The 27534-nt window shown below is 41.1% G+C and overlaps 1 protein-coding gene across 1 annotated transcript in view; it reads right to left on the reverse strand.

Annotated features, from left to right (window-relative positions):
* Nucleotides 1–25599, reverse strand: part of LOC115148441 (carbohydrate-responsive element-binding protein) — a 41723-nt gene extending 16124 nt beyond the window's left edge. The window contains exons 1-7 of the mRNA XM_029690331.1: nucleotides 25125–25599; nucleotides 20331–20437; nucleotides 19636–19718; nucleotides 19373–19462; nucleotides 19215–19256; nucleotides 4157–4331; nucleotides 3685–3765 (exon numbers count right to left, since the gene is read on the reverse strand). Coding sequence (XP_029546191.1) covers nucleotides 3685–3765; nucleotides 4157–4331; nucleotides 19215–19256; nucleotides 19373–19462; nucleotides 19636–19718; nucleotides 20331–20437; nucleotides 25125–25495 — 949 coding nt within the window. The 5' untranslated portion in view covers nucleotides 25496–25599. The remainder of the gene's footprint in view (nucleotides 1–3684; nucleotides 3766–4156; nucleotides 4332–19214; nucleotides 19257–19372; nucleotides 19463–19635; nucleotides 19719–20330; nucleotides 20438–25124) is intronic.
* Nucleotides 25600–27534: the final 1935 nt, after the last annotated feature.

Here is a 27534-nt window from a genome sequence, read left to right on the forward strand (position 1 = left end):
TATCTACAGCTATACATTTGGTCTACCATCCAGCGCTCCTGAGTGGCACAGCGGTCTAAGGCACTGCATCTCAGTGCAAGAGGCGTCACTACAGTCCCTGGTTTGATTCCAGGCTGTATCACATCCGGCCGTGATTGGGAGTCCCATAGAGAGGCGCACAATTGGCCCAGCATCGTCCGGGTTTGGCCGTCATTGTAAATAATAATTTGTTCTTAATTAACTGACTTGCCTAGTTAAATAAAGGTTACATAAATAAATAAATATTAAAAACCAAGCCCAGCCATGCTTAGAATTGATATTTGTCACTGACTACTACCAATGTGCTGTCATGAAAATGATTATTGAGGGATCTCTTACTAACTAAAATAGATTCACTGTTGGCGTCGAAGTCATTCCAAAGGGTAGGTTTAACAGAGCAAATTAAATGTAACCATACTTTATAAGTCATATCAAGAGCTTGGGACTTTAAGTTTATATCGGCAAAAAGATGATTCTGAGATAATTGACTTTAAAGTTCCGAACCCTCATTGGTTTAAATGGTGTAGGCGATTTTTATATTGTACTCTTTCGAACTTAACAACATGAATTGGAGGTACGTAGAGTACTATGTAGGTAGAAAACATTGAACAAAACAAGGCTATGTCAATAACAAAATTTTGACAAAAATGCAGATACAACCTTATAGTCCCAAGCTTTCAATATATCACTATATATACAAAAGCATGTGGGCACTCCTTAAACTTAGTGGATTCAGTTGTTTCAACCACACCCATTGCTGACAGGTGTATGAAATCGAGCGCACAACCATGCAATCTCCATAGACAAACATTGGCAGTAGAGTGGCCTTACTGAAGAGCTCAGTGACTTTCAATGTGGCGTCGTCATAGTATTCCACCTTTCCAGCAAGTCAGTTCGTCAAATTTCTGCTCTGCTAGAGCTACCCCAATCAACTGTAAGTCCTGTTATTGTGAAGTGGAAACGTCTAGGAGCAACAACAGCTCAGATGAAGTGGTAGACACACAAGCTCACAGCACGGGACCGCCGAGTGCTGAAGCGCACAGAGCGTCTTTCCTCTGGTGCAACGCTCACTATCGAATTCTAAACTGCCTCTGGAAGCATCGTCAGCACAAGAACTGTTGGTCGGGAGCTTCATGAGATGGGTTTCCATGGCCGAGCAGCCGCACATAAGCCTAAGATCACCATGCGCAATGCCAAGCGTCAGCCACCATTGGACTGTGGAGGAGTGGAAACGCGTCCTCTTGCGTGATGAATCACTCTTCACCATCTGGCAGTCCGATGGACGAATCTGGGTTTGGCGGATGCCAAGTGAACGCTACCTGCCCCAATGTATAGTGCCAACTGTAACATTTGGTGGAGGAGGAAAACTGGCCTGGGGCTGTTTTTCATGTTTTAGGCTAGGTCCCTTAGTTCCCATTAAGGGAAATCTTAACACTACAGCATACAGTGACAATCTAGACGATTCTGTGTTTCCAACTTTGTGGCAACATTTTGGGGAAGGCCTTTTCCTGTTTCAGCATGACAATGCTCCTGTGCACAAAGCGAGGTCCATACAGAAATGGTTTGTTGAGATAGATGTGAAAGAACTTGACTGGCCTGCACAGAGCCCTGACCTCAACCCCATTGAACTCCTTTGGAATGAATTAGACCGCTGACTGAGAGCCAGGCCTATAATCGACCAACATCAGTGCCCGACCTCACTAATGCTTCGCAGCAATGTTCCAACATCTAGTGGAAAGCCTTCCCAGAAGAGTGGAGGCTGTTATAGCTGACTTTAAGAGATCGGAGAAGTCATGAAAAAACATCGGAGCCAGCCAGGAACGGATCGGGTAGACCTGATAGTGTGTAAACCGCTAGAGAAATCCAGTACACACACACAATACCTGGGATATTCATGAAATCGTCTAGATTGGGCTGCAGTGGGGTGAGACCTGGCTGACCCCACTGAGGCTGTTATAGCAGCAAAGGGGGGACCAACTCCATCTTAATGCCCAAGATTTTGGAATGAGATGTTCGATGAACAAGTGTCCACATACTTTTGGCCATGTAGTGTATCATCAATGATACTATTTAGGCCTATATAGCATTTGCAAATTCATCAACAGCTATTGTTTTAATTCAATCCAAGGTTCAACTACAAATAGACAATACATATAGGCCCTAGTTTTAATGCGTCTCCCAAGCTTTCTGAGTGAAAATTTCTATTTTTAAATGGACATGAGACTGTAAAATACCATGAAATCAGCTCCAAATCTGTTCCCTAGTATTCTCACAAATAATATAGAGACACGTGATGTTATACAAACGTACATAAGCAAGGTCTGAAATGATTGTTTTAGTCAAACATCTGTTTGGGCTTGTTGCGATCAATTTGCAGTCTCCAAACTATTTGTAACTATGTTGTAGCCCCTCTACCATTCGCTCAAGATAGAATCGTCCCGCGGCTGAATCTAGTTGATGATCCCTGGTCTAGGTTTTCAAGCTTGGGTTGATTTCAAATTTTCTTCAAGTTAATAATGAATATTTTGGATTCACGTCTCTACCTCAACTAAAAACCTAAGTTACAGAATAAGACTAAATCTAAATGTGTTTAAAGTGCATTTAAAGTTTGATTTGTTTTAATCCTATTCTGTAACTTAGGTTTTGGGTCACTGCAACAAAAAAGACATCTCCTTCAAATGTTGATGTTTGGTTGCATTGGCAACCAAACACAATTCAATATTACTTTTGCAATACAGTAAATAGCCTAAAGTTAAGGCTATCTTACAAACTAATGTAACTGTATTTATTCAACGTTAAAATGAGTAACATCCATGACTACATTTTCAGGTTACTATAACTATAAATGTCTTCTTATGTAATCATAGAAAGCGTACATATTCAAGATTGCATGAAAAGATTGCAGGTCTGTAGAGATCTTCACAATTTCTAGAATAATCTGTGCAGACTCTTGAACAGCATTGATCACTTGCACTATGTACTTTTAATGTAATCTCAACTGCAATCCAGATCATTTGGTTGAGCTATTAGATGAAGCAAAGTGACAACACATTAAGTTGTTGTATAAATAGAAAATATCTGAAATTGTATTCCCAAGTGAACTTTGTTGTGCTTTTAAATGGTTGAAAGCACAGTTTTAACACATTGGGAATTCAACAAACTTCTGGCTGTCTTTTTAAAGTCTGTGAATAAAGGTTGAAATCTCACTGATCAACATCTCAACCAAATATTTCCCAAATGTCCATGTTGAAATGACATGGTGTGCCCAGTGGGAAGTGTTTCTGTCCCCTGTCTCAAGCACATTTTGTGCTTAGACTATATGGTTAGAAGGACAGCAAAATCATTTGATTATATGTACATGGTATGGCAATCACCAATTGTGTATAGGCATATCAAACTAAAGATAGAGCGCGCTTACAAGCAGCTCACTTTAAGAGATCGGAGAAGACATGAAAAAAACATCTGAGCCAACCAGGAACAGATCAGGTAGACCTGATAGTTTGTAAACCGCTAGAGAAATCCAGTACACACACACAACCACAACCACACACACACACACACACACACACACACACACACACACACACACACACACACACACACACACACACACACACACACACACACACACACACACACACACACACACACACACACACACAATACCTGGGATATCCATGAAGTCGTCTAGATTGGGCTGCAGTGGGGTGAGACCTGGCTGGATCATGTCAGCATTGCTGGTGTACGCTGAGGTGGAATGAGGTAGAACACTAGTATCACATACAGAAAAACATACCAGAGACAGGGAGACAGTGGGTGTGTGCCTCTTTTTGCATCTTTAGCCTAATTTATTCACTTGAAGTTCCTCATTTGTTGGGCGGTTTCTTTCCTGCATTATTGTCTCACATGACCATAGGTTGGACAAATGGTAAGTGGTGTATTCTGTTATTTTTGTCAATAAAATAAAAAGAAGAAACATTTTCAATTTCATAGGGATTTGTATCATAGTGTTACAAGTATCGTAGACAGGGCTTCTGTAGGGCTTCAGTAGACAGTAAAATGGTTCCTCTAAGTATAATAGACATACTGTAGGTAGGTAGATAAGTAAGTAGAATGGACGTTGTGGTGTGGTACTCACTGTTGTGCCGGTCGTTGGCCCACGGGCAGGGCTTCTGGGTCATGGTGAACAGGGTGTCAGAGATATCGGACAGAAAGCAGTCCAGGTCAAACATGTGGACCTCCTCTGGCATGACCTCAGGCTCCTGGTACATCTGACTGGACCATTTCTCCAGCTCCGCCCTGCAGATCTGACCCTGGACACAGTAGGGTGGGGATAACATGAAGGCTCCAATACTAAAATGAATCCTTCCTGCCTCCCTTGAAGAAATCCCTGATCTAAAAAGGCTCTATCGCAATTCATCTTTATGCAATTCCTCCCATACTATTTCCTCGCATCATTCTCAAAACCCTTTGAAGAAGAAGGTCAGAGGGGAGAGCCTTTGGACCTTCTCCTCCAATAGGGTTGAGAAGGAGGCGTAGAGAGGTGCAAGGAAATGCGGAAAGATTAGTTGAGATAGAGCCGAAGAGTGGACACCCAAATTGAGATTTCAGGACACAAATCGCAACTCAAAACCTGGTCCTCACACTAGAGGGCACTAACAACAACACTAAAGTATGTGATAAGGAAAAGGTCTTCACAGATGAGTGCAGGAATACAGTACAATATTTGACAGAAGTAGATGAAAAAGACTGGCAAACATCACATTAGAATATAGAGTAAGTCCAATAGAAAGTAATTCACAGCGTGTCATGTGAATTTAACCGCTCTAAAACTATGATAAAATATTTAAATTGGCCAATTCTCTTAATTCTAAACAAATGCAAGAATATGAAAATCAACTCAAATCAAAACAGCAAAGGAATGTTTCACAGTCCTTATCTGTCCACTAAATATACTAAACTCAGACAAAAACAACTGAACAATAATGGAACTTCACTTGCCTCCCTCATTGTGTCCAATAATGTCCAATTCAGCTATTCACGCACAGTATTTGGAAGCCCAAAGGTTAAATATAGTTTAAATATTCTTCATCAAGTCCCCCAAGCCCATCCAATAATCAAATAAATATTCACAATCATTCACAGCTAATCTAGTCTCTGTCTGCTCTCTGTGTTTAAAATGCTGTGTTACACCCTCATGTCCTAACCTTTTAATATTCAGTCCCAAACCAGGGGAGACATTTATAGAAAAGCCCTGAATGAGGCGGAAATGACTTTTGATTACGACAAACCCCCTGTTTACACCTTTTAGTTTTTTTCATTCACAAAAAGGGAATTATAGCATAGATGTGCTGTGTGTATGTGCCGGGAACCTGGTTCCATTATTCGTTATTTTTAGTAATTTCTTTATTTTAATGTCTCTCCATATAATGAGAGCAGCAGCCTATTGTCCCTGACCTAATTCTGTCAGTCACACATTCACGTGCAGACGGACAGACATGAAGAGAGACCCCCGCCCCTCTGCAGACACACGAAATACTAACTATCCTATTCTGTCACTTCTACCTGTTTAATTCAGTTATTCTTTCAATCACATGCTATTTCCCTCCACTTTCCCTCCACTTTATCACAATAATAATAGCAATAATTAATCTATGTCAATTGTGATAATGCCCTAATATTAAGCCAATAATTAACACCTTACAATCGTGGAAATTGGCCTATATGGATAGGGCCACATTTAAATGTTTCTAACAGAACAACTATGTGCTTTTTAAATTTACTGTACTTTTCACAGAATTTGTCAATAACTAAATCTGAAAATACTCTGGATACATTCAGTTAGATAATAAGAATATTCATAGACATTTTTGATTAGGTGCACGATAAGAAAAAATTATTAGAAGGGTTTGAGTGAGAGGTCTAACTGATGTCACAAGCTGGCCACACACCTTTCCAAACTGTGCACGTTGACATCCGCAAAACCGCTCACCCACACGACGCCATACATGCTGTCTGCCATCTGTACAGTTGAAACCGGGATTCATCCATGAAGAACACACTTCTCCAGCGTGCCAGTGGCCATCGAAGGTGAGCATTTGCCCACTGAAGTCGGTTACGACCCAGAACTGCAGTCAGGTCAAAACCCTGGTGAGGATGCACGCAGACGAGCTTCCCTGAGATGGTTTTGGACAGTTTGTGCAGAAATTCTTTGGTTGTGCAAACCCAAAGTTTCATCAGCTGTCCGGGTGGCTGGTCTCAGACAATCTCGCAGGTGAAGAAGCTGAATGTGGAGGTCCTAGGCTAGCGTGGTTACACGTGATCTGTGGTTTTGAGGCCGGTTGGACGCACTGCCAAATTCTCGAAAACGAAGCTGGAGGTGGCTTATGGTAGAGAAATGAACATTCAGTTCTCTGGCAACAGCTTTGGTGTACATTCCTGCCGTCAGTATGCCAATTGCATGCTCCCTCAAAACTTGAGACATCTGTGGCATTGTGTTGAGTGAGAAAACTGCACATTTTAGAGTGGCCTTTTAATGTCTCCAGCACAAGGCGCACCTGTGTAATAATCATGCTGTTTAATCAGCTTCTTGATATGCCATGGATGGATTATCTTGGCAAAGGAGAAATGCTCACTAACAGGGATCTAAACAAATGTTTACACAAAATTTGAGAGAAATAAGCTTTGTGTGTGTATGGAAAATTTCTGGCCTCTTTTATTTCATCTTATGAAACATGGGACCAACACGTTATAAGTTACGTTTATATTTTTGTTCAGTGTAATTTCAATGCACTTTACTGACTCAAGAAAATAGCTTTCAACTATCATACAATTACTGTTGTTGTTTACGCAATCCAAAAACGATATAAATCACAATCTGGGTCAGGTGGTCATTATTTTAAAGTGTATTCTATTGCCAACATGGCTAGCTAGGTAAGTTATAAAATATGATCTTACAGTGTTAGGATTTCAAAAGGCACTTCAGACAAACAGATTGTAATTTTGGTGCAAATAGAATGGAGTCAACCCGCTAAGCATTTACCGTCAGGTGACGTCTTTTGTAAGTCTTTTTTAGATGGGGTCTGGACCAGCCTTGATTTCAACGTCCACGGGCGTAGGTTTTTGGTCCGATTCTGACCAAATCAGAACGAATCATAGAAGGCCTTGATTTCAATTTCCACAGACGTCTGGTCCAGACCGGCCTATATTTGGGCCAAACAGACGTATATAATTGGTTCAGATTTGGTCCGATCTGTACAGGCCTTGATTTGGGCCAAACATGGACGTCTATGTTTGGTTCAGATTTGACCCGGGCCGGCCTTAACTTAAACGTCCACAGACGTCAGGTCCCGACAGGCCTATATCTGGCCCAAACATAGACGTTCAGAATATGACCGGACCAAATCTGAACCAATCATGGACATCTACGTTTCACCAAACTTCACCAAATCTATGCAAACTAGTATTGCTCCAAAGATTTTAAAAATGCTAAAGTTATTCCCCTCTATAAATCTGGGGATCAAGATATTTTACAAATGTTCTCCCAATATCTGTATTACCATGTTTTTCTAAAAACCTAGAAAAATGTATCTATAAAATAATGTTGAAACATTTAAATCAACAATGTATTCTTTATGAGCACCAATATGGTTTTCGTAAAAACTACTCCACAGATATGGCTCTTTTGCAATTTGTGGATAAAATCTTTACAGCCCTTAACAACAATGAATACGCTCTTGGCATCTTTTTTGATTTAATTTATCCAAAGCGTTTGTGTCACGTCCTGGCCAGTATATAAGGTTAATTGTTTGTAGTTTGGTCAGGGCGTGACAGAGGGTATTTGTTTGATGTGGTTCAGGGTGGTGTGTTTGATTTAAGGGTGTTGGTTTTAGTAATTCCGGGTGTTGGTTTATGTTTAGGTATTTCTATGTGGAGTCTAGTATGTCTGTTTCTATGTCTGGTGAATTGGGGTTGGGACTCTCAGTTGAAGGCAGGTGTTGTCTATCTGCCTTTGATTGAGAGTCTCATATGAGGGTGTGTTTGTGTTTGTGATTGGTGGGTGATTGTTCTGTGTTCAGCCCTAGGCTTTACCAGACTGTTTGTTGTTCGTTCGCTTTCGTGTTTTGTTGTTTTGGAGTGTTCATTTGAAAGTTAATAAATCTAAAAAATGAGCATACACGTACCTGCTGCGTATTGGTCTACCTTTTCTGATGACGATTTCGTTATATCGTCAGAAGACGAAGACAACCGTGACAGAATCACCCACCACCAAAGGACCAAGCAGCGGTGGAATTACGAGTTGGACTGGCGGGAGAAGTGGACTTGGGAGGAAGTTCTGGACGGGGCCGGACCTTGGCATCAGGCTGGGGAGTATCGCCGCCCGCAGTGGGAAATAGAAGCAGCCAAGGCAGAGAGGCGGTGGTACGAGGCCAGAGACGCGCTGAGGGAGAAGCACGAGAGGCACCCCCAAGAAAAATTTTTGGGGGGGCACACGGGTAGTTTGGCTAGGCGAGGGAAGAGCCGGAAGCCAGCTACCCGTGGTTATATGGAGGAGCGTATGAGGTGGGGAGCGCCATGTTTCGCTGAGAAGCGCAATATCTCACCCATACGCACGCACAGTCCGGTGCGAGTTATTCCAGCCCCTCGCAGGTGCCGTGCTAGAGCGGGCATCCAGCCTGGTAGGAGGATGCCTGCGCAGCGCATCTGGTCGCCGGTACGCCTCCGAGGACCAGGCTACCCAACTCCCGCTCTACGCACGGCTACCATCAAGCCAAAGCACAGCCCAGTCTGCCCTGTACGAGCACTCCGCTCGTGCAGGGCTACTAGTTCCATCGAGCCAAGGCGGGTTGTGCAGGAGGTAAGATCTAGACCGGCTGTGCGCCTCCATAGCCCTGGGTTTCCAGCTCCTGTCTCTCGTGCGGACCCGGAAGTGCGTCCACCCAGTCCGACTCGTCCTGTTCCCGCTCCCCGCACTAAACGGCAAGTGCGTAAACCCAGCCTCGCCAGTCAACAGTCGTCGGAGCTGCCCGCCAGTCAACAGTCGTCGGAGCTGCCCGCCAGTCAACAGTCGTCGGAGCTGCCCGCCAGTCAACAGTCGTCGGAGCTGCCCGCCAGTCAACAGTCGTCGGAGCTGCCCGCCAGTCAACAGTCGTCGGAGCTGCCCGCCAGTCAACAGTCGTCGGAGCTGCCCGTCAGTCAACAGTCGTCGGAGCTGCCCGTCAGTCAACAGTCGTCGGAGCTGCCCGTCAGTCAACAGTCGTCGGAGCTGCCCGTCAGTCAACAGTCGTCGGAGCTGCCCGTCAGTCAACAGTCGTCGGAGCTGCCCGTCAGTCAACAGTCGTCGGAGCTGCCCGTCAGTCAACAGTCGTCGGAGCTGCCCGTCAGTCAACAGTCGTCGGAGCTGCCCGTCAGTCAACAGTCGTCGGAGCTGCCCGCCAGTCAACAGTCGTCGGAGCTGCCCGCCAGTCAACAGTCGCCGGGGCGGCCAGACTGCGCTGAACTGCCGGAGCGGCCAGACTGCGCTGAACTGCCGGAGCGGCCAGACTGCGCTGAACTGCCGGAGCGGCCAGACTGCCCTGAACTGCCGGAGCGGCCAGACTGCCCTGAACTGCCGGAGCGGCCAGACTGCCCTGAACTGCCGGAGCGGCCAGACTGCCCTGAACTGCCGGAGCGGCCAGACTGCGCTGAACTGCCGGAGCGGCCAGACTGCCTTGACTGCCCAGACTGCCCAGACTGCCCCGAACTGCCAGACTGCCCAGACTGCCTGGAACGGCCAGAACCTGAGCCGCCTCCAATATAGGTGGGTTGGGGAGGGGGGGTGTAGCACAGTGCCGTCGTTGACGGCAGCCACCCTCCCTTCCCTCCCTTTAGTAAGGGGGAATTTTTCTTTTGGGTATTGTTTGGGGGTATTTATTTTTATTTATTTTTTTGTTTGTTTTTTTAAGGTGCTTCTGGGGTAGCACCTTTAAGGGGGGGGTACTGTCACGTCCTGGCCAGTATATAAGGTTAATTGTTTGTAGTTTGGTCAGGGCGTGACAGAGGGTATTTGTTTGATGTGGTTCAGGGTGGTGTGTTTGATTTAAGGGTGTTGGTTTTAGTAATTCCGGGTGTTGGTGTATGTTTAGGTATTTCTATGTGGAGTCTAGTATGTCTGTTTCTATGTCTGGTGAATTGGGGTTGGGACTCTCAGTTGAAGGCAGGTGTTGTCTATCTGCCTTTGATTGAGAGTCTCATATATGAGGGTGTGTTTGTGTTTGTGATTGGTGGGTGATTGTTCTGTGTTCAGCCCTAGGCTTTACCAGACTGTTTGTTGTTCGTTCGCGTTCGCGTTCGTGTTTTGTTGTTTTGGAGTGTTCATTTGAAAGTTAATAAATCTAAAAAATGAGCATACACGTACCTGCTGCGTATTGGTCTACCTTTTCTGATGACGATTTCGTTATATCGTCAGAAGACGAAGACAACCGTGACAGTTTGACACGGTGAATCATTAAATATTACTTTCTAAATTGCATTATTACGGTTTTCATGATTATACATATAATTGGTTATATAGTTATGTTTATGATAGAGAACAATGAGTTTATGCAAACGGCTGGCTGTGCATCTACCAGGGCCAAGATATCCTGTGATGTGCCACAGGGTTGGATAATTGTGACCTTTGTTATTCCTAATCTATATCAATGACCTTGCTGCTGTGTCTTCTACTGTACTTCCCATTCTCTTTGCTGATGATACCAATTTGATTCTAATCACACAATAATTTTGATTCACTACTTAATGAAGCCAACTCAGGTATGGCAACATTTTCTGAATGGTTCCAGATAAACAAATGATCTTTAAATGTAAAAAGAAAATCTAACTTTATTGTATTCACTAGTAAGGATAAAAAAAAAAGCCAGAATCTCAATCATCACCAATAAACTAGAATGGTCCAAACAGTTGTGAAGAGGGCACAACAAAGCCTATTCCCCCTCAGGAGACTGAAAAGATTTGGCATGGGTCCTCAGGTCCTCAAAAGGTTCTACAGCTGCAACATCGAGAGCATCCTGACTGGTTGCATCACTGCCTGGTATGGCAACTGCTCGGCCTCCGACAGCAAGGCACTACAGAGGGTAGTGCGTACGGCCCAGTACATCACTGGGGCTAAGCTGCCTGCCATCCAGGACCTCTACACCAGGTGGTGTCAGAGGAAGGCCCTAAAAATTGTCAAAGACCCCAGCCACCCCAGTCATAGACTGTTCTCTCTACTACCGCATGGCAAGCGGTACCGGACAGCGCCAAGTCTCCGACCCAAAGGCTTCGCAACAGCTTTTACCCCTAAGCCATAAGACTCCTGAACAGGTAATCAAATGGCTATCCAGACTATTTGCATTGTACCACCCCAACCACTCTTTTACGCTGCTGCTACTCTCTGTTTATCATATATGCATAGTCACTTTAAGTATACATTCATGTACATACTACCTCAATTAGCCCGACTAACCGGTGCCTGTATATAGCCTCGCTACTGTTATAGCCTCGCTACTGTTATAGCCTCGCTACTGTATATAGCCTCGCTACTGTTATTTTTCACTTACTTTTTGCTGTTGTTTTTTTATTTCTTTACTTATCTATTGTTCACCTAATACCTATTTTTTTACTAAATTGCACTGTTGGTTAGGGCCTGTAAGTAAGCATTTCACTGTAAGGTCTACACCTGTTGTATTCGGCGCACGTGACATATAAACTTTTATTTGATTTGATTTGGAATTGGTCGGAATGAAATGGAACAAGTCACATCCACTAGATTCCTTCGAATTTGATGAAAAGTTATTCTGGAAAGATCATGTTCAATTTGTCTTTAGCAAAGTAATGAAATCTGTTGGTATCATCAAAAAGATTAGTGGTTTGGTTCATCAGGCTTGCTTCCTAACTCTATACTATAGCTTAATTTACCCATATCTCATTTACTGTAATATTGTTTGGGCCAGTACACAAATACTCATACCTCCCAGACTGTTTACCTAAACCCTTCAATGGATTATTGAAGGTTAATTCTGAAATCCATCTATAGAACACAAGACACCGCGATAACCTTCACCCTCCCCACATAGTCAATTCTCTATCAGATAGAGAGGTACCATACTACAGAATCATTTTCTTAATCTTGCCAAAACTTCATCATCCCTCAATAACTTCAAGTGAAGACTGGGGGTCAGTCTGATGAACCAAACTACCAATAATACCCTCCATGTAGCCTAACTCTCACACTCTTTGTACTTATTTGTGGTGTGGTTTTCATATCAGCGCTTTTGGGCTTCCAACCTCACCTGCACACCGTTTTTACCAGTTTTTTTGTCCGTACTGTTTTGTCTTTCACTTCTTTTCTTTGGTGCGAATAAATAAAACCCCCAAAACAGACCTACAAAAATTGGACAGCATACTACAGTACAGTACAGCAGAGTACAGTACATTACAGTAGAGCACACTAGAGTACCGTAAAGTATAAAGTAGTGTACTGTATTGTACCCTACTTTAATGCGCTCTACTCTACTAAACTAAACTGTACTCTACTGTACTGAATTAAACTACTGTATTGTACTGTACTGAATTAAACTATGCGTAATGTACTCTACTGTACTTAACTCTAATGAATTAAACTACTGTAATATACCATAATGGAATGTACTCTACTGAAAAAACTACTGTCCTGTGTTCTACTGTGATGTTCAAACTTGTGAAACAGCCTAGATGTCTATTTATTTATTTTACCTTTATTTAAGGCAAGTCAGTTAACCTGTTTAGGATAGGGGGCAGTATTTTCACGGCCGGATAAAAAACGTACCCGATTTAATCTGGTTATTACTCCTGCCCAGAAACTAGAATATGCATATAATTATTTCATTTGGATAGAAAACACCCTAAAGTTTCTAAAACTGTTTGAATGGTGTCTGTGAGTATAACAGAACTCATATGGCAGGCCAAAACCTGAGAAGATTCCATACAGGAAGTGCCCTCTCTGACCATTTATTGGCCTTCTATAGCCTCTTTATGGAAAACAGAGGATCTCTGCTGTAACGTGACATTTTCTAAGGCTCCCATAGGCTCTCAGAAGGCGCCAGAACGGGGAATGATGACTGCAGTCCCTGGGCGGAAAACAGTAGGGGATTTGGAAAGTGGTCGATCTGAGAACAATGACACGGGTGCGTGCGTGCACGTGAAGACACCATTTTCTTCTTTCACTCTTTGAACGAAAACAACGTCTCCCGGTCGGAATATTATCGCTATTTTACGAGAAAAATCGCATAAAAATGTATTTTAAACAGCGTTTGACATGCTTCGAAGTACGGTAATGGAATATTTTGATTTTATTTGTCACGATACGCGCCGGCGCGTCACCCTTCGGATAGTGTCTTGAACGCAAGAACAAAACGCCGCTATTTGGATATAACTATGGATTATTTGGAACCAAAACAACATTGGGTGTTGAAGTAGAAGTCCTTGGAGTGCATTCTGACGAAGAACAGCAAAGGTAATCCAATTTTTCTTATAGTAAATCTGAGTTTGGTGAGTGCCAAACTTGGTGGGTGTCAAAATAGCTAGCCATGATGGCCGGGCTATCTACTCAGAATATTGCAAAATGTGCTTTCACCGAAAAGCTATTTTAAAATCGGACACCGCGATTGCATACAGGAGTCTGTATCTATAATTCTTAAAATAATTGTTGTGTTTTTTGTGAACGTTTATCGTGAGTAATTTAGTAAATTCACCGGAAGTTTCGGTGGGTATGCTAGTTCTGAACGTCACATGCTAATGTAAAAAGCTGGTTTTTGATATAAATATGAACTTGATTGAACAAAACATGCATGTATTGTATAACATAATGTCCTAGGAGTGTCATCTGATGAAGATCATCAAAGGTTAGTGCTGCATTTAGCTGTGGTTTTGGTTTTTGTGACATTATATGCTAGCTTGAAAAATGGGTGTCTGATTATTTCTGGCTGGGTACTCTCCTGACATAATCTAATGTTTTGCTTTCATTGTAAAGCCTTTTTGAAATCGGACAATGTGATTAGAGGAAGAGTCTTGTCTTTAAAATTGTGTAAAATAGTCATATGTTTGAAAAATTGACTTTTTTGGATTTTTGAGGAGTTTGTAATTCGCGCCACGCATTATCGTGGGATATTGGCGAGGCGTTCCGCTAGCGGAACATCTAGATGTAAGAGGTTTTAAGAAATAATTCTTATTTTCAATGACAGCCTAGGAACAGTGGGTTAACTGCCTTGTTCAGGGGCAGAACAACAGATTTGTACCTTGACAGCACAGGGATTCAAACTTGCAACCTTTCGGTTACTAGCCCAACACTCTAACCACTAGGCTACCCTGCCACCCCAATGATTTGTTCAGATTTGGATCTGGTCCTCAATGACCAAATGTGTACTTGTTTGGGGGCGGAGCTCATAAGAATAATAATTAGTATGCCTTGCAATTACATTTTGGTCATTCAGCAGACGCTCTTATCCAGAGTGAATTACAGTTAGTGTATTCACCTAAGGTAGATAAACAACAACATATCATAGTCACAGCAAGAAAAATAATATGTAATCAGAACCTTATTGTAGTTGAAGTGTTTTTTTCTTCTTTTTTTATATGTATTAGACTACTTTGAACATCATCATTAAGATTTAAAGCTTTTAAAAAAGCTTACTTAATTGCATGTGATTTATGGGAGCAATAATAAATATTTTGTTGCGATCTACATTTGGCTCCTCTTTCCTTTTAAGAGGTGTGGAAAATTATTATTGTGGTATAATGTTTACCTAATTGATCATGTATTTCAGTTGAAATTTGTCCATAGAATCAATGACTGAAAAATACGCATTTTCATCGTAAGAAAAATAAGTATTTTCAATGTCCGGAAAATATATATTTTCAACGTCCAGGAAATAAGTATTTTGTATTTGTGAAGTCCGTATAAGATGTGTTTTTATCGTCCGTATAAGATGTACTTTCGACCTAAAAAAAAGAAGTCTTTTAACCTTTCACTTGATGTCAATTTCTGGAAAAGACGTCTTTTCAATGTAATTTCACTAACTGAATGATAACACATTTCCTCCTTGTAACTGTGGATCAAACATAGCGATCATAAACATTGATACTGTAAATTACATGAGGTTTAAAATATGAAGTGCACATTTGGACTCATGGGTGTGTGGTTTGCTTGTATGACATCAAAGCGGTATTTATTATAATCCTCAACATCTCATCTTTCAAAATACATAGAGTCATCTTAAGGTACAGCAGTTCCCTTACTCAGACAATAACAAATGTGCAAAAGTAGCCCAATTAGAAGGAGAGATGGGGGCATCTTCTTGTCGCGCACGGTGCTGAAGTTTATAACGGCTGTCAGTCAAAACCTATACCGCGCTGTTAAATGGAGAACCTGAGATCTGACAATATAGCATGTTACTGTACAGCCACTGGTTTCCAATTTAGGTGCTAATCAATGACAAAATCTGAAATGTTCAAGCCGTATATGGGATGATGGACTGCGAGTGGACAGGGATACTGAACTAAACAAAAAGGGCCCAACATAAGCCATATACGCAACTGACCAAAATTCGAGCTTGTCAAGACAAGATAAACTACAAAAGTTGTGAATGTTGTGAGCTGATAGCAGGTGCTTTCGCTCTTGTCAAGTGAACTTTGGCCTCAGTGAGGTTTGTCAGCTTGTGTTCCTTTGAACCACAGTCAGTCCTGTAATATTCTGCCCTGTATACACAGTTTTATCTCTCTGTCCTTCTAGTACAGCACAGTCCCAGACAACACAGAGTTCTACACACAGGCAAACATTATCTCTGGTGCTCACAAACTTGATCAGGTATTACAAGGACCTGCAGAACCTTCGACACAGTAAACAATGACTTAACTGACTTCAGACTTCCCATGCAATGTATAGACTTCACAATGGAATATATTTGCACTTCAGATGGGTACATACAGTTGAAGTCGGAAGTTTACATACACCTTAGCCAAATACATTTAAACTCAGTATTTCACAATTCCTGACATTTAATCCTAGTAATAATTCTCTGTCTTAGGTCAGTTAGGATCACCACTTTATTTTAAGAATGTGAAATGTCAGAATAATAGTAGAGAGAATGATTTATTTCAGTTTTTATTTATTTCATCACATTCCCAGTGGGTCAGAAGTTTACATACACTCAATTAGTATTTGGTAACATTGGCTTTAAATTGTTTAACTTGGGTCAAACATTTCGGGTAGCCTTCCACAAGCTTCCCACAATAAGTTGGGTGAATTTTGGCCGATTCCTCCTGACAGAGCTGGTATAACTGAGTCAGGTTTGTAGGCCTCCTTGCTCTCACACGGTTCTTCAGTTCTGCCCACAAATTTTCTATGTGATTGAGGTCAGGGCTTTGTGATGGCCACACCAATACCTTGACTTTGTTGTCCTTAAGCCAATTTGCCACAACTTTGGAAGTATGCTTGGGGTCATTGTCCATTTGGAAGACCCATTTGCGACCAAGCTTTCACTTCCTGACTGATGTCTTGAGATGTTGCTTCAATATATCCACATCATGTTCCTGCCTCATGATGCCATCTATTTTGTGAAGTGCACCAGTCCCACCTGCAGCAAAGCACCCCCACAGCATGATGCTGCCACCCCCGTGCTTCACGGTTGGGATGGTGTTCTTCGGCTTGCAAGCCTCCCCCTTTTCCTCCAAACATAATGATTGTCATTATGGCCAAACAGTTCTATTTTTGTTACATCAGACCAGAGGACATTTGTCCAAAAAGTATGATCTTTGTCCCCATGTGCAGTTGCAAACCGGAGTCTGGCTTTTTTATGGCGGTTTTGGAGCAGTGGCTTCTTCCTTGCTGAGCGGCCTTTTCAGGTTATGTCTATATAGGACTCGTTTTACTGTGGATATAGATACTTTTGTACCTGTTTCCTCCAGCATCTTCACAAGGTCCTTTGCTGTTGTTCTGGGATCGATTTGCACTTTTCGCACCAAAGTACGTTCATCTCTAGGAGACAGAACACGTCTCCTTCCTGAGCGGTATGACAGCTGCGTGGTCCCATGGTGTTTATACTTGCGTACTATTGTTTGTATAGATGAACGTGGTACCTTCAGGCATTTGGAAATTGCTCCCAAGGATGAACCAGATCTACAATTTTTTTTCTGAGGTCTTGGCTGATTTTTTTTTATTTTCCAATGATGTCAAGCAAAGAGGCAATGAGTTTGAAGGTAGGCCTTGAAATACATCCACAGGTACACCTCCAATTGACTCAAATGATGTCAATTAGCCTATCAGAACCTTCTAAAGCCATGACATAATTTCCTGGAATTATCCAAGCTGTTTAAAGGCACAGTCAACTTAGCGTATGTACACTTCTGACCCACTGGAATTGTGATACAGTGAATTATATGTGAAATAATCTGTCTGTAAACAATTGTTGAAAAAATTACTTGTGTCATGCACAAAGTAGATGTCCTAACCGACTTGCCAAAACTATAGTTTGTTAAAAAGAAATTTGTGGAATGGTTGAAAAACAAGTTTTAATGACTCCAACCCAAGTGTATGTAAACTTCCAACTTCAACTGTACACTCTCAGAGAAGAAAGTGCTACCTAGAACCATAAAAGGTTCTTCAATTGTCCCCATAGTAAACCCTCTGAAAATAACTATTTTGGGCTCCAAGAGGAATCCTTAAACTAATGTGAGGTTCTACGTGGAACCCTTTCACCACTAAATGGTTCTAGGTAGAAATGTTTTCACCACCAAAGGGTTTTAACTGGAACCAAAAAGGGTTCTCCTATGGGGATAAATGAAGAACACTTTTTTTAAAGAGTGTAGTAAGATGATTAAGATGGAGTAAAATGGAGGTGAAAAGTAGGAGGTGCAGGAAAGGATGGGGAAGATGAATAAGGAGATAGAGTGACAGAATGGTTGGGAGACAACACAGGAGCATAGGGGAAACCTGACCATGTACTGCATAATGCAGAGTGGGTGTGGGACTTCACCTGACCATGTATTTTGCACACAGAGTGGGTTTAGGGTTTTGTGGGTTGAGAGGACGCACGTGTGCTCATGTGAGTCATTAATAAGGTACATATCCAGCATCTCTCCCCTCTCCATCCCTCAACCTCTTTTTTTCCTCCCAATGCCTCTCTTCTTAAACAAATGGCGCAGCGGTCTAAGGCACTGCATCTCAGTGTTAGAGTCGTCACTACAGACCCAGGTTTGATTCCAAGCTGTATCACAACCGGCTGTGATTGGGAGTCCCATAGGGCGGCGCACAATTGGCCCAGCGTCGTCCGGGTTAGGGTTTGGCCTGGGTCGGCCATCATTGTAAATAAGAATTTGTTCTGAACTGACTTGCCTAGTTAAATAAAGGTTAAATATAAAAAAGAACAAAAAAGAAACCACATCCTCTTCCCAATATGGCTAATTTGTTTTTGCGCCAGAGTGACACCGACGTCACAAACTCACGTTCACACATCCAGTAGAACAACAAAGACCTTACATTTCCCCCTGCTTCACAATGCAACCAATCAGCAAGTGGGTCAGATTTGATTAAATTACATATTAAAGTCTGAAGCCACATCCTTGGTGAAAGACAGGCAGAGCAGAAAAAGAGAGATTGGGTGGGGGTATAGAGAGAGAGATTAGAGGTATTGTCACAGAATGCAATACAAACTTGATCACCAATGTCGGCCTGTGACGCAAGTACTTTTGCATGTTTTCTATTTTTCCTTTTTCTGCCTCCCTCTGTTTTCTTCTCTGACTGACCAAGGCCGGAAGAATCTGAATGGAATCTATTAATAGACAGTGATAGGACATTGACAAACATATTGTGAGCTCCAAACCTACTAAGGTAAACACAATACACCTGGGTCATTAATCCGCTCTGTCAATATCACACAGCCACGCACACACGCTCACGCATGCATGCACGTTTGGCTAAACTTAATGGCATAAACGGTCAGCTGTCAGACGATGGTCAGTTCCCATACTTGACCAAACATATATCATTATTGAGATATGGAAACTCTCCTCACACATGTTTTCAACGTTTGACTAAGGAGTGCACATACTGGCAGGGCCTGTTACAAAAATGTTGGGAAATTAAAACCTGTTCCAAAAAGAGGGAAATTATAAGTAGAGTTGAATTATTAAAGTCTTTATCTTACCTTCTGTAGCATTGACAAAAGGCCATCTTTGTTTTTCTGAAGCTTCAATGGACGAAGAAGAAACGGAATTTAGTACAATTGGAATGACATTAAAAGAATGTAGAGCAAAAGGTCATAATGCAAAAGGATCTTTATCTATGTCCAAAATGAGCACTCACCCTCTTCTTGTAGTAGATCCTCCACTTGTGGTATTCTTTGATCACTACCTCAATCCTACGCTTCCAGTAGCTGCCTTCTAGAACTATTGCCTTGCAAGAGAAAACAAAAAACATAGGAGTTAATAGGAGTTGATTTTAAATGGGTATGTCCTATTCCCTACATAGCGCATTACATTTGACAAGAGCCTTATAGGCCCTCCTCAAAAGCAGTGCACTATATCAGTTACTTCCTCAGTAGGCCTTGGGGGTCAAAGGTCACCTACTTCAGGTTTGCGATGGGCGTCGGCCTCGGAGCCCTCCAGTGGGGTGACGAACCCACACACAGGGTTCTTCCTCTTCTCCACGTCTGTACCACGGGACGGATGAGAAACAACTGATCATTCAATCATGACTTGGATTAATGGTTCAATGGACTCTCAAATCTGTCAACTCTGCCAATTCTCTCAATAAATCAGTCAATTCTGTTAGTTTTTTGTGTGTTTTCTTTCCAAATGTGGCTTCAACATTATGTGCATAAAGTAATGGAGCTCTCAGTATGTTTTTGGCATGGAAAGCTGTACGCTGCATTGTGTTAAAATGTATTCAGTCCACATTGTACAGTAGTTGTTGTAGGAGACATCCCACTCAAGCTATTCTCTTTGTTGTGTGACTGTACTGTAGTAACAAGTCCATGTATCAGTTCTGTTGAACAAAGCTCTCCCTGTCTGTTATCAGATTAAACAACCCTGGGACGACAGGAGACATGCAAGATGCTCAGAGTGAAGATGAATGGAATTACATTTTAGTCATTTAGCAGACACTCTTATCCAGAGCAATTTACAGAAACGAGTGCATACATTTTGGTAATTTTTCATACTGGTCCCCTGTGGGAATCGAACCCACAACTCTGGTATTGCAACCATCATGTTCTACCAACTTAGCTACACAGGAGAGGAGCGGAGAGGAGAGGAGAGCTTACACTGGATGAACCAGGCTCTCCATATTCCATTATTCAGACGGATTTTGTCTCTCCAGAGCAGCCGCAGGCCTTTGAAAGACTTCCACTTCGGAGAGACAATTTTACCACTGAAAAGACATAACATAATCCTTACAATCACACAAAATAAAGGAATTAAGACATTATAAAGGTGCATATACATGCTTATAACAAGTAACAAAGCATTATACCTGTGAGATTTAAGTAAAACATTTGCGTCAATGTAATTTGTGTCCCACTTCAAGATATTCTATTTATTAGGAAGGAATGGTTGTTATGACAACCTCGGGCAAAGTTTCCTTCCCTCCCATTTACAAAGAGAGACAGAGAGACAAGCAATTGACAGAGTTAATGATTGTCAAAACACAATGATGAGATTACAAGCAGAGGATAAATATTAGAGATGCAGAAACTGGATGCTCTATTCTATTCTTCTCTATTCTATTCTCCACATATCATCCAGCATTGAGAAAAAGCTACAATATATGAAAGGACCAGTCCTCTGCCTCATTGTTAAAAACAAGAGCACTGAAACTGTATATTAATGCTGCCTCTTTCTTTGACATCATCAATTCCACACAGCCCTGATTGCACCCAATCAGAGGAGCCTATACACCAGAACACTGAAAGGGTATGTGTCCAAAATGGCACCCTCTTTCCTAAATAATGTTCTACTTTTGGTGAACTATACAGGAAAAAGGATGCCACTGAGCAAAAAAGCAGGCTGTTTTCAACCCTGTGCCTTTCCAGTGTCAGACTAAGACAGTCAGCACATCAGATGGTGAGAAGGGGCCACTTAATGGCTGGTGCTTATTGGGTTGCTAGGAAGCCAGGTGAATCATTTCCTAGGGGCTGGATGCTGGATGATGTCAAATGGCTAAAGTGATAACCCTGTCAGCATCCACGTTCAGCAAAACAGCAGAGGAGGCACATTAACCGGGTACAAATTGACTTGATGAAGCTAATGGGTTAAATAAACCATAACGTTCACCCATCTGGAGGGTGACTAATAAATGTTCTATGTAAAATGTTGTTTTAACAAAGTACCTGACATAAACTATGCTGTTAACACCTTACAAAAAAAGCTAACACTAAGATGTCTCAGAAAAACTGTTTGAAAAAGCAATGTTCATTAGATCCATCAGCGGACATTAAAAATAAATAACAATTCCTGTGCTAATAGTGTGTATCCTATCAGATTCAGTGCTGCATTTCATTGGCAATAGCTAGCTTTTGTTTAAACTGATACAGGATACATTCATTGATTGGTTATGCTTAAAGATTGAATGATTGGTTATGCTAGTACACTTTGTTGTTGTATCCTTAGCATGATAAAATATTCCTAGTTTCCTTCCTCAATCAAAGTAAGGTCTATTGCTGAATATAGTCTAGTAAACACCTGAAACATGGATTTAGTAGCAGTCTTTCTTTAGGGCTGCAGTATTTTTCTTGGCTCTGGTTGTGTTTGTTTTATTCATGAAGCAACTATCAGATTGTAAAAGCTAGATTGGAGTAGTAGAAGGAAGAGACTTCCTCTCTGTGCCAAGGATTGTTGATGGCACACACACACACACACACACACACACACACACTGAAGACATTGTTAGGGCAGTTCTAAAGGCCATGACACATTTGCAATTTTTTATGCAATATTGATGAGCAATGTTGGTGGCAACGGAGAGGAGTATGAGACACTGGAGCAATGAGTAACATGGACATGATAACAGATTTCATATGAAGCATAAATAAATTTAAAACTTAATTTCCCCATTTATTTACTCATCTCCTATAGTTTGTTATTGCCAGTTGACTGCCACAGCTGTACTGAAATTCATCAACTAAGAAACAAGCAATAAAGAGGTGCCAGTCAAGTCAATGGCAATGCAGACATACAGTAAAGATAACTAAATTTAGCAAACATCTAACGTCATAATCATAAGCTAGTAAGATGGCAATGGTTTTAAGCTAGCTAGCAAACTAGCTAAACATACAAAAACTATCTAAAACGGAAAACTAAATGTAAATGGCTATAGCTAGCTAACAAGCTACGTGGCTAGCTAGTTAGCTAATTTAGCCAGTTTGTCCCATTGACTTTGCATGAGCTCCGGTTAGCATGATAACTGATTAGCATGCACCAACCATGGATATTTTCGTCAGTTAAACATGACAAACTGTACACAGTATGGATGTATTAACATATCATGATCATATATTGTAGAGAAAACATTTGAGATGTGAATGGCCAACATTTCACTACAAAACGGGACTTGACTTTCTCTCACGTCAGCTCAAAAACAGTTGCCATGTTTTCCTAAATATTTTAGAATGGCAGACTGATCACATGACCAATGGTTTATTTGTTTTTATTTAACTAGGCGAGTCAGTTAAGAACAAATTCTTATTTACAATGACGGCCTACACCGGCCAAACTCAGACGACACTGGGCCAATTGTGCACCGCCCTATGAGACTCCCAATCACGGCTGGATGAGACTCCCAATCAAGCCTGGATTCGAACCAGGGACTGTAGTGACGCCTCTTGCACTGAGATGCAATGCTTTAGACCGTAGAGCCACTCGGGAGTCCATATCTGTGCTCTAATTGGAGGATTTGTAAAAAAAAATACAACTGTCCACAAGGTGGCGCTGCATATCAAAATTCCCCAGATAATAAAGGCCATGATTCACCGCTAATATGCGGACAACAGAATTGCGGTCATGGCTAGAAGGGATCCAGCTTATGTCAAAATGAACGTCAAAAGTTTATATTTTTTGCGTTTTTGGTAACTCTAACCCTTTTCTTAACCTCATTTTCCTAAACTGCTACGTTAATTCTCCTAACCTGATGCGTAAGTTCTTCTACCCTGTTACGAAAAACAAATCTGATGTTAATTTTTAAAAAGCTGGATCCTTTCTAACCAAGACCCAATACAATATTGCTGAGCAATTTTGTAGGAATCCTCCAATCAGAGCACAGATATTGGTCATGTGAACCGTCTGTTCTTCCAAAATATTGAGAAAAACATGGCGACTGTTTTTGAGCTGAAGTGAGAGAAAATCAACTCACATGTTGGAATGAAATGTTGGCCATTCACATCCAATATGTTGCTCCACTACAATATTATAACATGATACTGTACATTATTACATACATACTATGTTCCGTTTGTCAGGTTTAACTGCCGAAAACATCCACGCAAACCCATGCTAAGTAAATGGGACAAACAGGCTAATTCGCTATCTAGCTAGTCATGTAGATTTTACATGTAATTTTATATAAAAAAAAAAGTATATTTAACTAGCTGGCTACCTTGATGAATACTGTTTGCACTTCCTAGCTTAGAATTGTGAGGTAAACATCCACGGTGGTGCGCATGTTAATCGATTAGCATGCTAACCGCAAACCCATGCTAAGTAAATGGGACAAACAGGCTAATTCGCTATCTAGCTAGTCATGTAGATTTTACATTTAATTTTATATATTTTTTATATTTAACTAGCTGGCTAGCTTGATGAATACTGTTTGCACTTCCTAGCTTAGAATTGTGAGGTTAAACGTTTTCTAAATCTAATTATCCTTATGTCTGCATTGTCATTGACTTGACTGGCAGTAGGTTGAGTGGGCACCCAGAGAAATGGCTATAGGAGATTCGTAAATAAATGGGGAAATTGAGTTTTAAGTTGATATATGCTTCATATAACATCTATTATTCATGTCCATGTTGCTCATTGCTCATCATTGCTACAGTGTCTCATACCACACTCCGTTGCCAGCAACATTGCATGGCAAAATTGCCAATGTATCATAAAACTATTTTGTCAGGTATTCTTGTTTCATTCCTTCCTTTATCATTCCTGATGATGGTGAAAATATTTTATTTTCAATTTTTTTGGGACATTTGTGTGTTGCTATCTGTCCATTACTCAGCCCAAAACAGTTGCTTTACTCAATGGAAGGTGGGCAACAATGTTGGACACTGTACATACTGTATACTGTCTATCAACCTGTGGTTGTTAAATATTTTTTGATAACAAATACTTGTGATGTAACTGATTCACAGAAAGGGAAGTGCTAATAATAATGTATAGACTAATCAGCAGTGAAATCTCCTGCAGCATGCCAAAGTCCCTGTTGGCATCAGTTTGTATTCTTGATTACAAAAGGAAAAACACTGAAAATATGGTAAGGGTATAGAGGTGAGCTAGCAGGCAACAGGGTCTTTGTGGTAACTGTCTCTTATCCTTTCCCTTAGTTACACTGTAATCTTCCATAACATACCGGCTGCCAACTCAAACCAAAGTCCACTTCTCTGTCAAGATCTTCAAAACAGTTTCGCAAGTAGGCTACATACAGCCTGTTCTGAATCCCTTCACCCAACCACACATGTACGCACACACACAGTACACACACACGCACATACATACACACACACACACCGTTTGAGTTTATGTCATTTCTATTAAAGCCTAATCATTCTCTATACATACAGTATCAATCAATTGTTTTATGAAAGTGTAATAATATTAGGCATATACGGAGACTTGTAATACTAGCTTTTACGGAGACTTGTAATGCTAGCTTTTACAGTAAGGCCAGACAATATTTTGACGAAGTGATGCAACAAAAACGTTTTTAATTGGTGGTACAGTGCTGTGCTTAATTTTCATGCAGTGTGGAAATACAGAAACCTTTGACAACTTCCCTCGTGGAAATGTTGAAACCATTGACAACTTTACACACAAGTAAACAATACAATAATCAATAATGAGGTATTTACCTGTAGGCCAGTGACATACACTCAAATAACCGGGTCAGCGTTGGGTCGATGCTAAGGCTCCCAGAACTTAGCGGACCGAATCTGTATGTTTGACACCAAGTCCTGTTCACCGTATCGAAATCATATCGCACCGTAGCTCCGCTTTTCCGTCTCCGCGGGGTGCAGTCGCTGTGCGGGGAGGACACCATAAAGTGTCCGCTATGGATAACCTGCGCGCGGAGAAAAGAGCCAGCCACAGCCGGTCCAGTCCCGGTGGTCGCCGCATGATCTTCCTCTTGGTCCGAATCTGATTCTAAGTCGTTGAGCTGGTTCTGCTTTCCTTGTCCCTGTCCATGAGACAATTCTGGGGACATTATTTCTGCCATTGCCATTCCAGTAAAGAATTCAACTTGTTCCGCACGGCAATGAACTTTTCCCCCGGTTTTGGACTGAGGTAAAATTAGTTTGATACTGGATATTCGGTGGCTATTGGGGTTTCTCTTGTCAATAGCTATTGAACCAAGCATGCCATTACTATGAAGATGGTATATTTTGAATCAGGGGTGGATGGAAAAATATCCACACTTTTTAAACTTTCTTTAATTTTTTATTATTATAAGATTTCGGCTTTCAATCTTCTATTGCTCTTACACAAAGCGTGCCATGATTATGAACATTATATATTCTGAGTCAGGGGAGGATGGACAAAAATCCAATGCATTTTGTTTTTATCTAGAGAGATTTAAAAATATATATATAATAAGATTTTGACTTTCAATCTTCAATAGCTCTTAAAAAAGCATGCCATTACTATGAAAATGATACTATATTCTGAATCAGGGGAGGATGGACCCAAATCCCTGACTTACATTTTTTGCTTTCAATCTTCAATAGCCCTTACCCAAAGCTTGCCATGACTATGAAAAGTATATATTCTGAATCTCCCCCAATTCAGAATATATAATTTTCATAGTCAAATGGACATCAATTTATCTTTTAATCTTCAATAGTTTACACAAAGCCTGCCATTACTTTATTTTTTTGCATTACTGCCACCAACTGGACTGTAATGTGGACCAGAGACATTATTCCCCCCCACCCCATCCCTGAAGATTTTATCAGCAGTTAATTTAAGCTTGGCTCTTCAACACCATTACTCCTTAAATCTAATAACAATCTCTCCCTTTCCCTCCCATATTGTTGGCACTGAAATAGAACGTGTTCCACTCAATGATTTATATATAAACAAAAACAACAACAATAAAATAAATCATTTCCATAGTCATGGAAATCTTTGAGTAAGACCTAAAGAAGATTGACTGCAAAAAAGTACAAAATTATTATAATATATATTACTTTTTAAGCCATGGATTTTTGTCTATCTTCCCCCGATTCAGAATATATAATTTTCATAGTCATGGCACACGTTGTGTAGATTGAAAGCTGGAAAAAAATGTGTCTTCTCAAAGCCCCCTCCCCCAAAAAGCTGTTTTTTTCCATCCAACCCCCATTTTAGAATATATATTTTTCATAGGTATGTTTTGTCTAAACACTAGGACAATTCCCACCTCAAACTACCCCTCCTTGCCAATTCCCCCTCTCACCCATCTTATAAAAATAAATATATAATAAAATAAAAACATTCTCCATACACTACTGATAAAGAATATACCATCTTCATAGTCATGGCATGCTTGGTTCAATAGATATTGGTGAGAGAAAACAGAATAGCACTGAATATCCAGTATAAAACTAATTTTATCTCGGTCAACTTTGGTCCAATTCTAACTTGGCCAGTCACTGTGGCATTTGAGTAAGTGCAGAACATGCCGAAATTGACAGATGTAACCTGGAACGCATGGGATACATCCAATCCAAAACTGGCCCCACTAGCCTCTAGTGTGGCACAAAATCAGATGTGTTGTCCCATGCCATGTAAATGTCCTGTTAAGAGGCCCTGGGTCAGCTGGGAACCAGCTGAAAGGAGGCCACTCTTTCGTACAACAACTTATCTGGATCAGTGTATGATAAGATCAGTAGGCTATGCCCCATTCTAGTCCAATCTGCTCAATTTTGTTATTGTTAACAATTAATAATTGGAAATTCTTTAAAAATTAATATAGTTTCATAGTTTCAATATAGTATTCAAAGAGTTGGCAATATGTTGGCAAATAGGCTAATAGAGCCCCACAGTTGATGCGTCATAATACCCATAAAACCTAGCGATGAAACACGAAAATGGTTCAAATAGTTTTTTCACCATTCCATTTGCTCTCAGACTGTAAAATGCTAAATTAGCATCTCCTGCACGTAATCTCTAGCTGACACCTTTGCTGTCAACTAGCTAGCAACTAGCTACTTTGATCCAAAATGGAATACAGAACCAGTGAAAAGTTTGGACACAACAACTCATTCAAGGGTTTTTCTTTAT

The sequence above is a fragment of the Salmo trutta genome, chromosome 15 (assembly GCF_901001165.1).
Source record: "Salmo trutta chromosome 15, fSalTru1.1, whole genome shotgun sequence".
Classification (NCBI taxonomy): Eukaryota; Metazoa; Chordata; class Actinopteri; order Salmoniformes; family Salmonidae; genus Salmo; species Salmo trutta.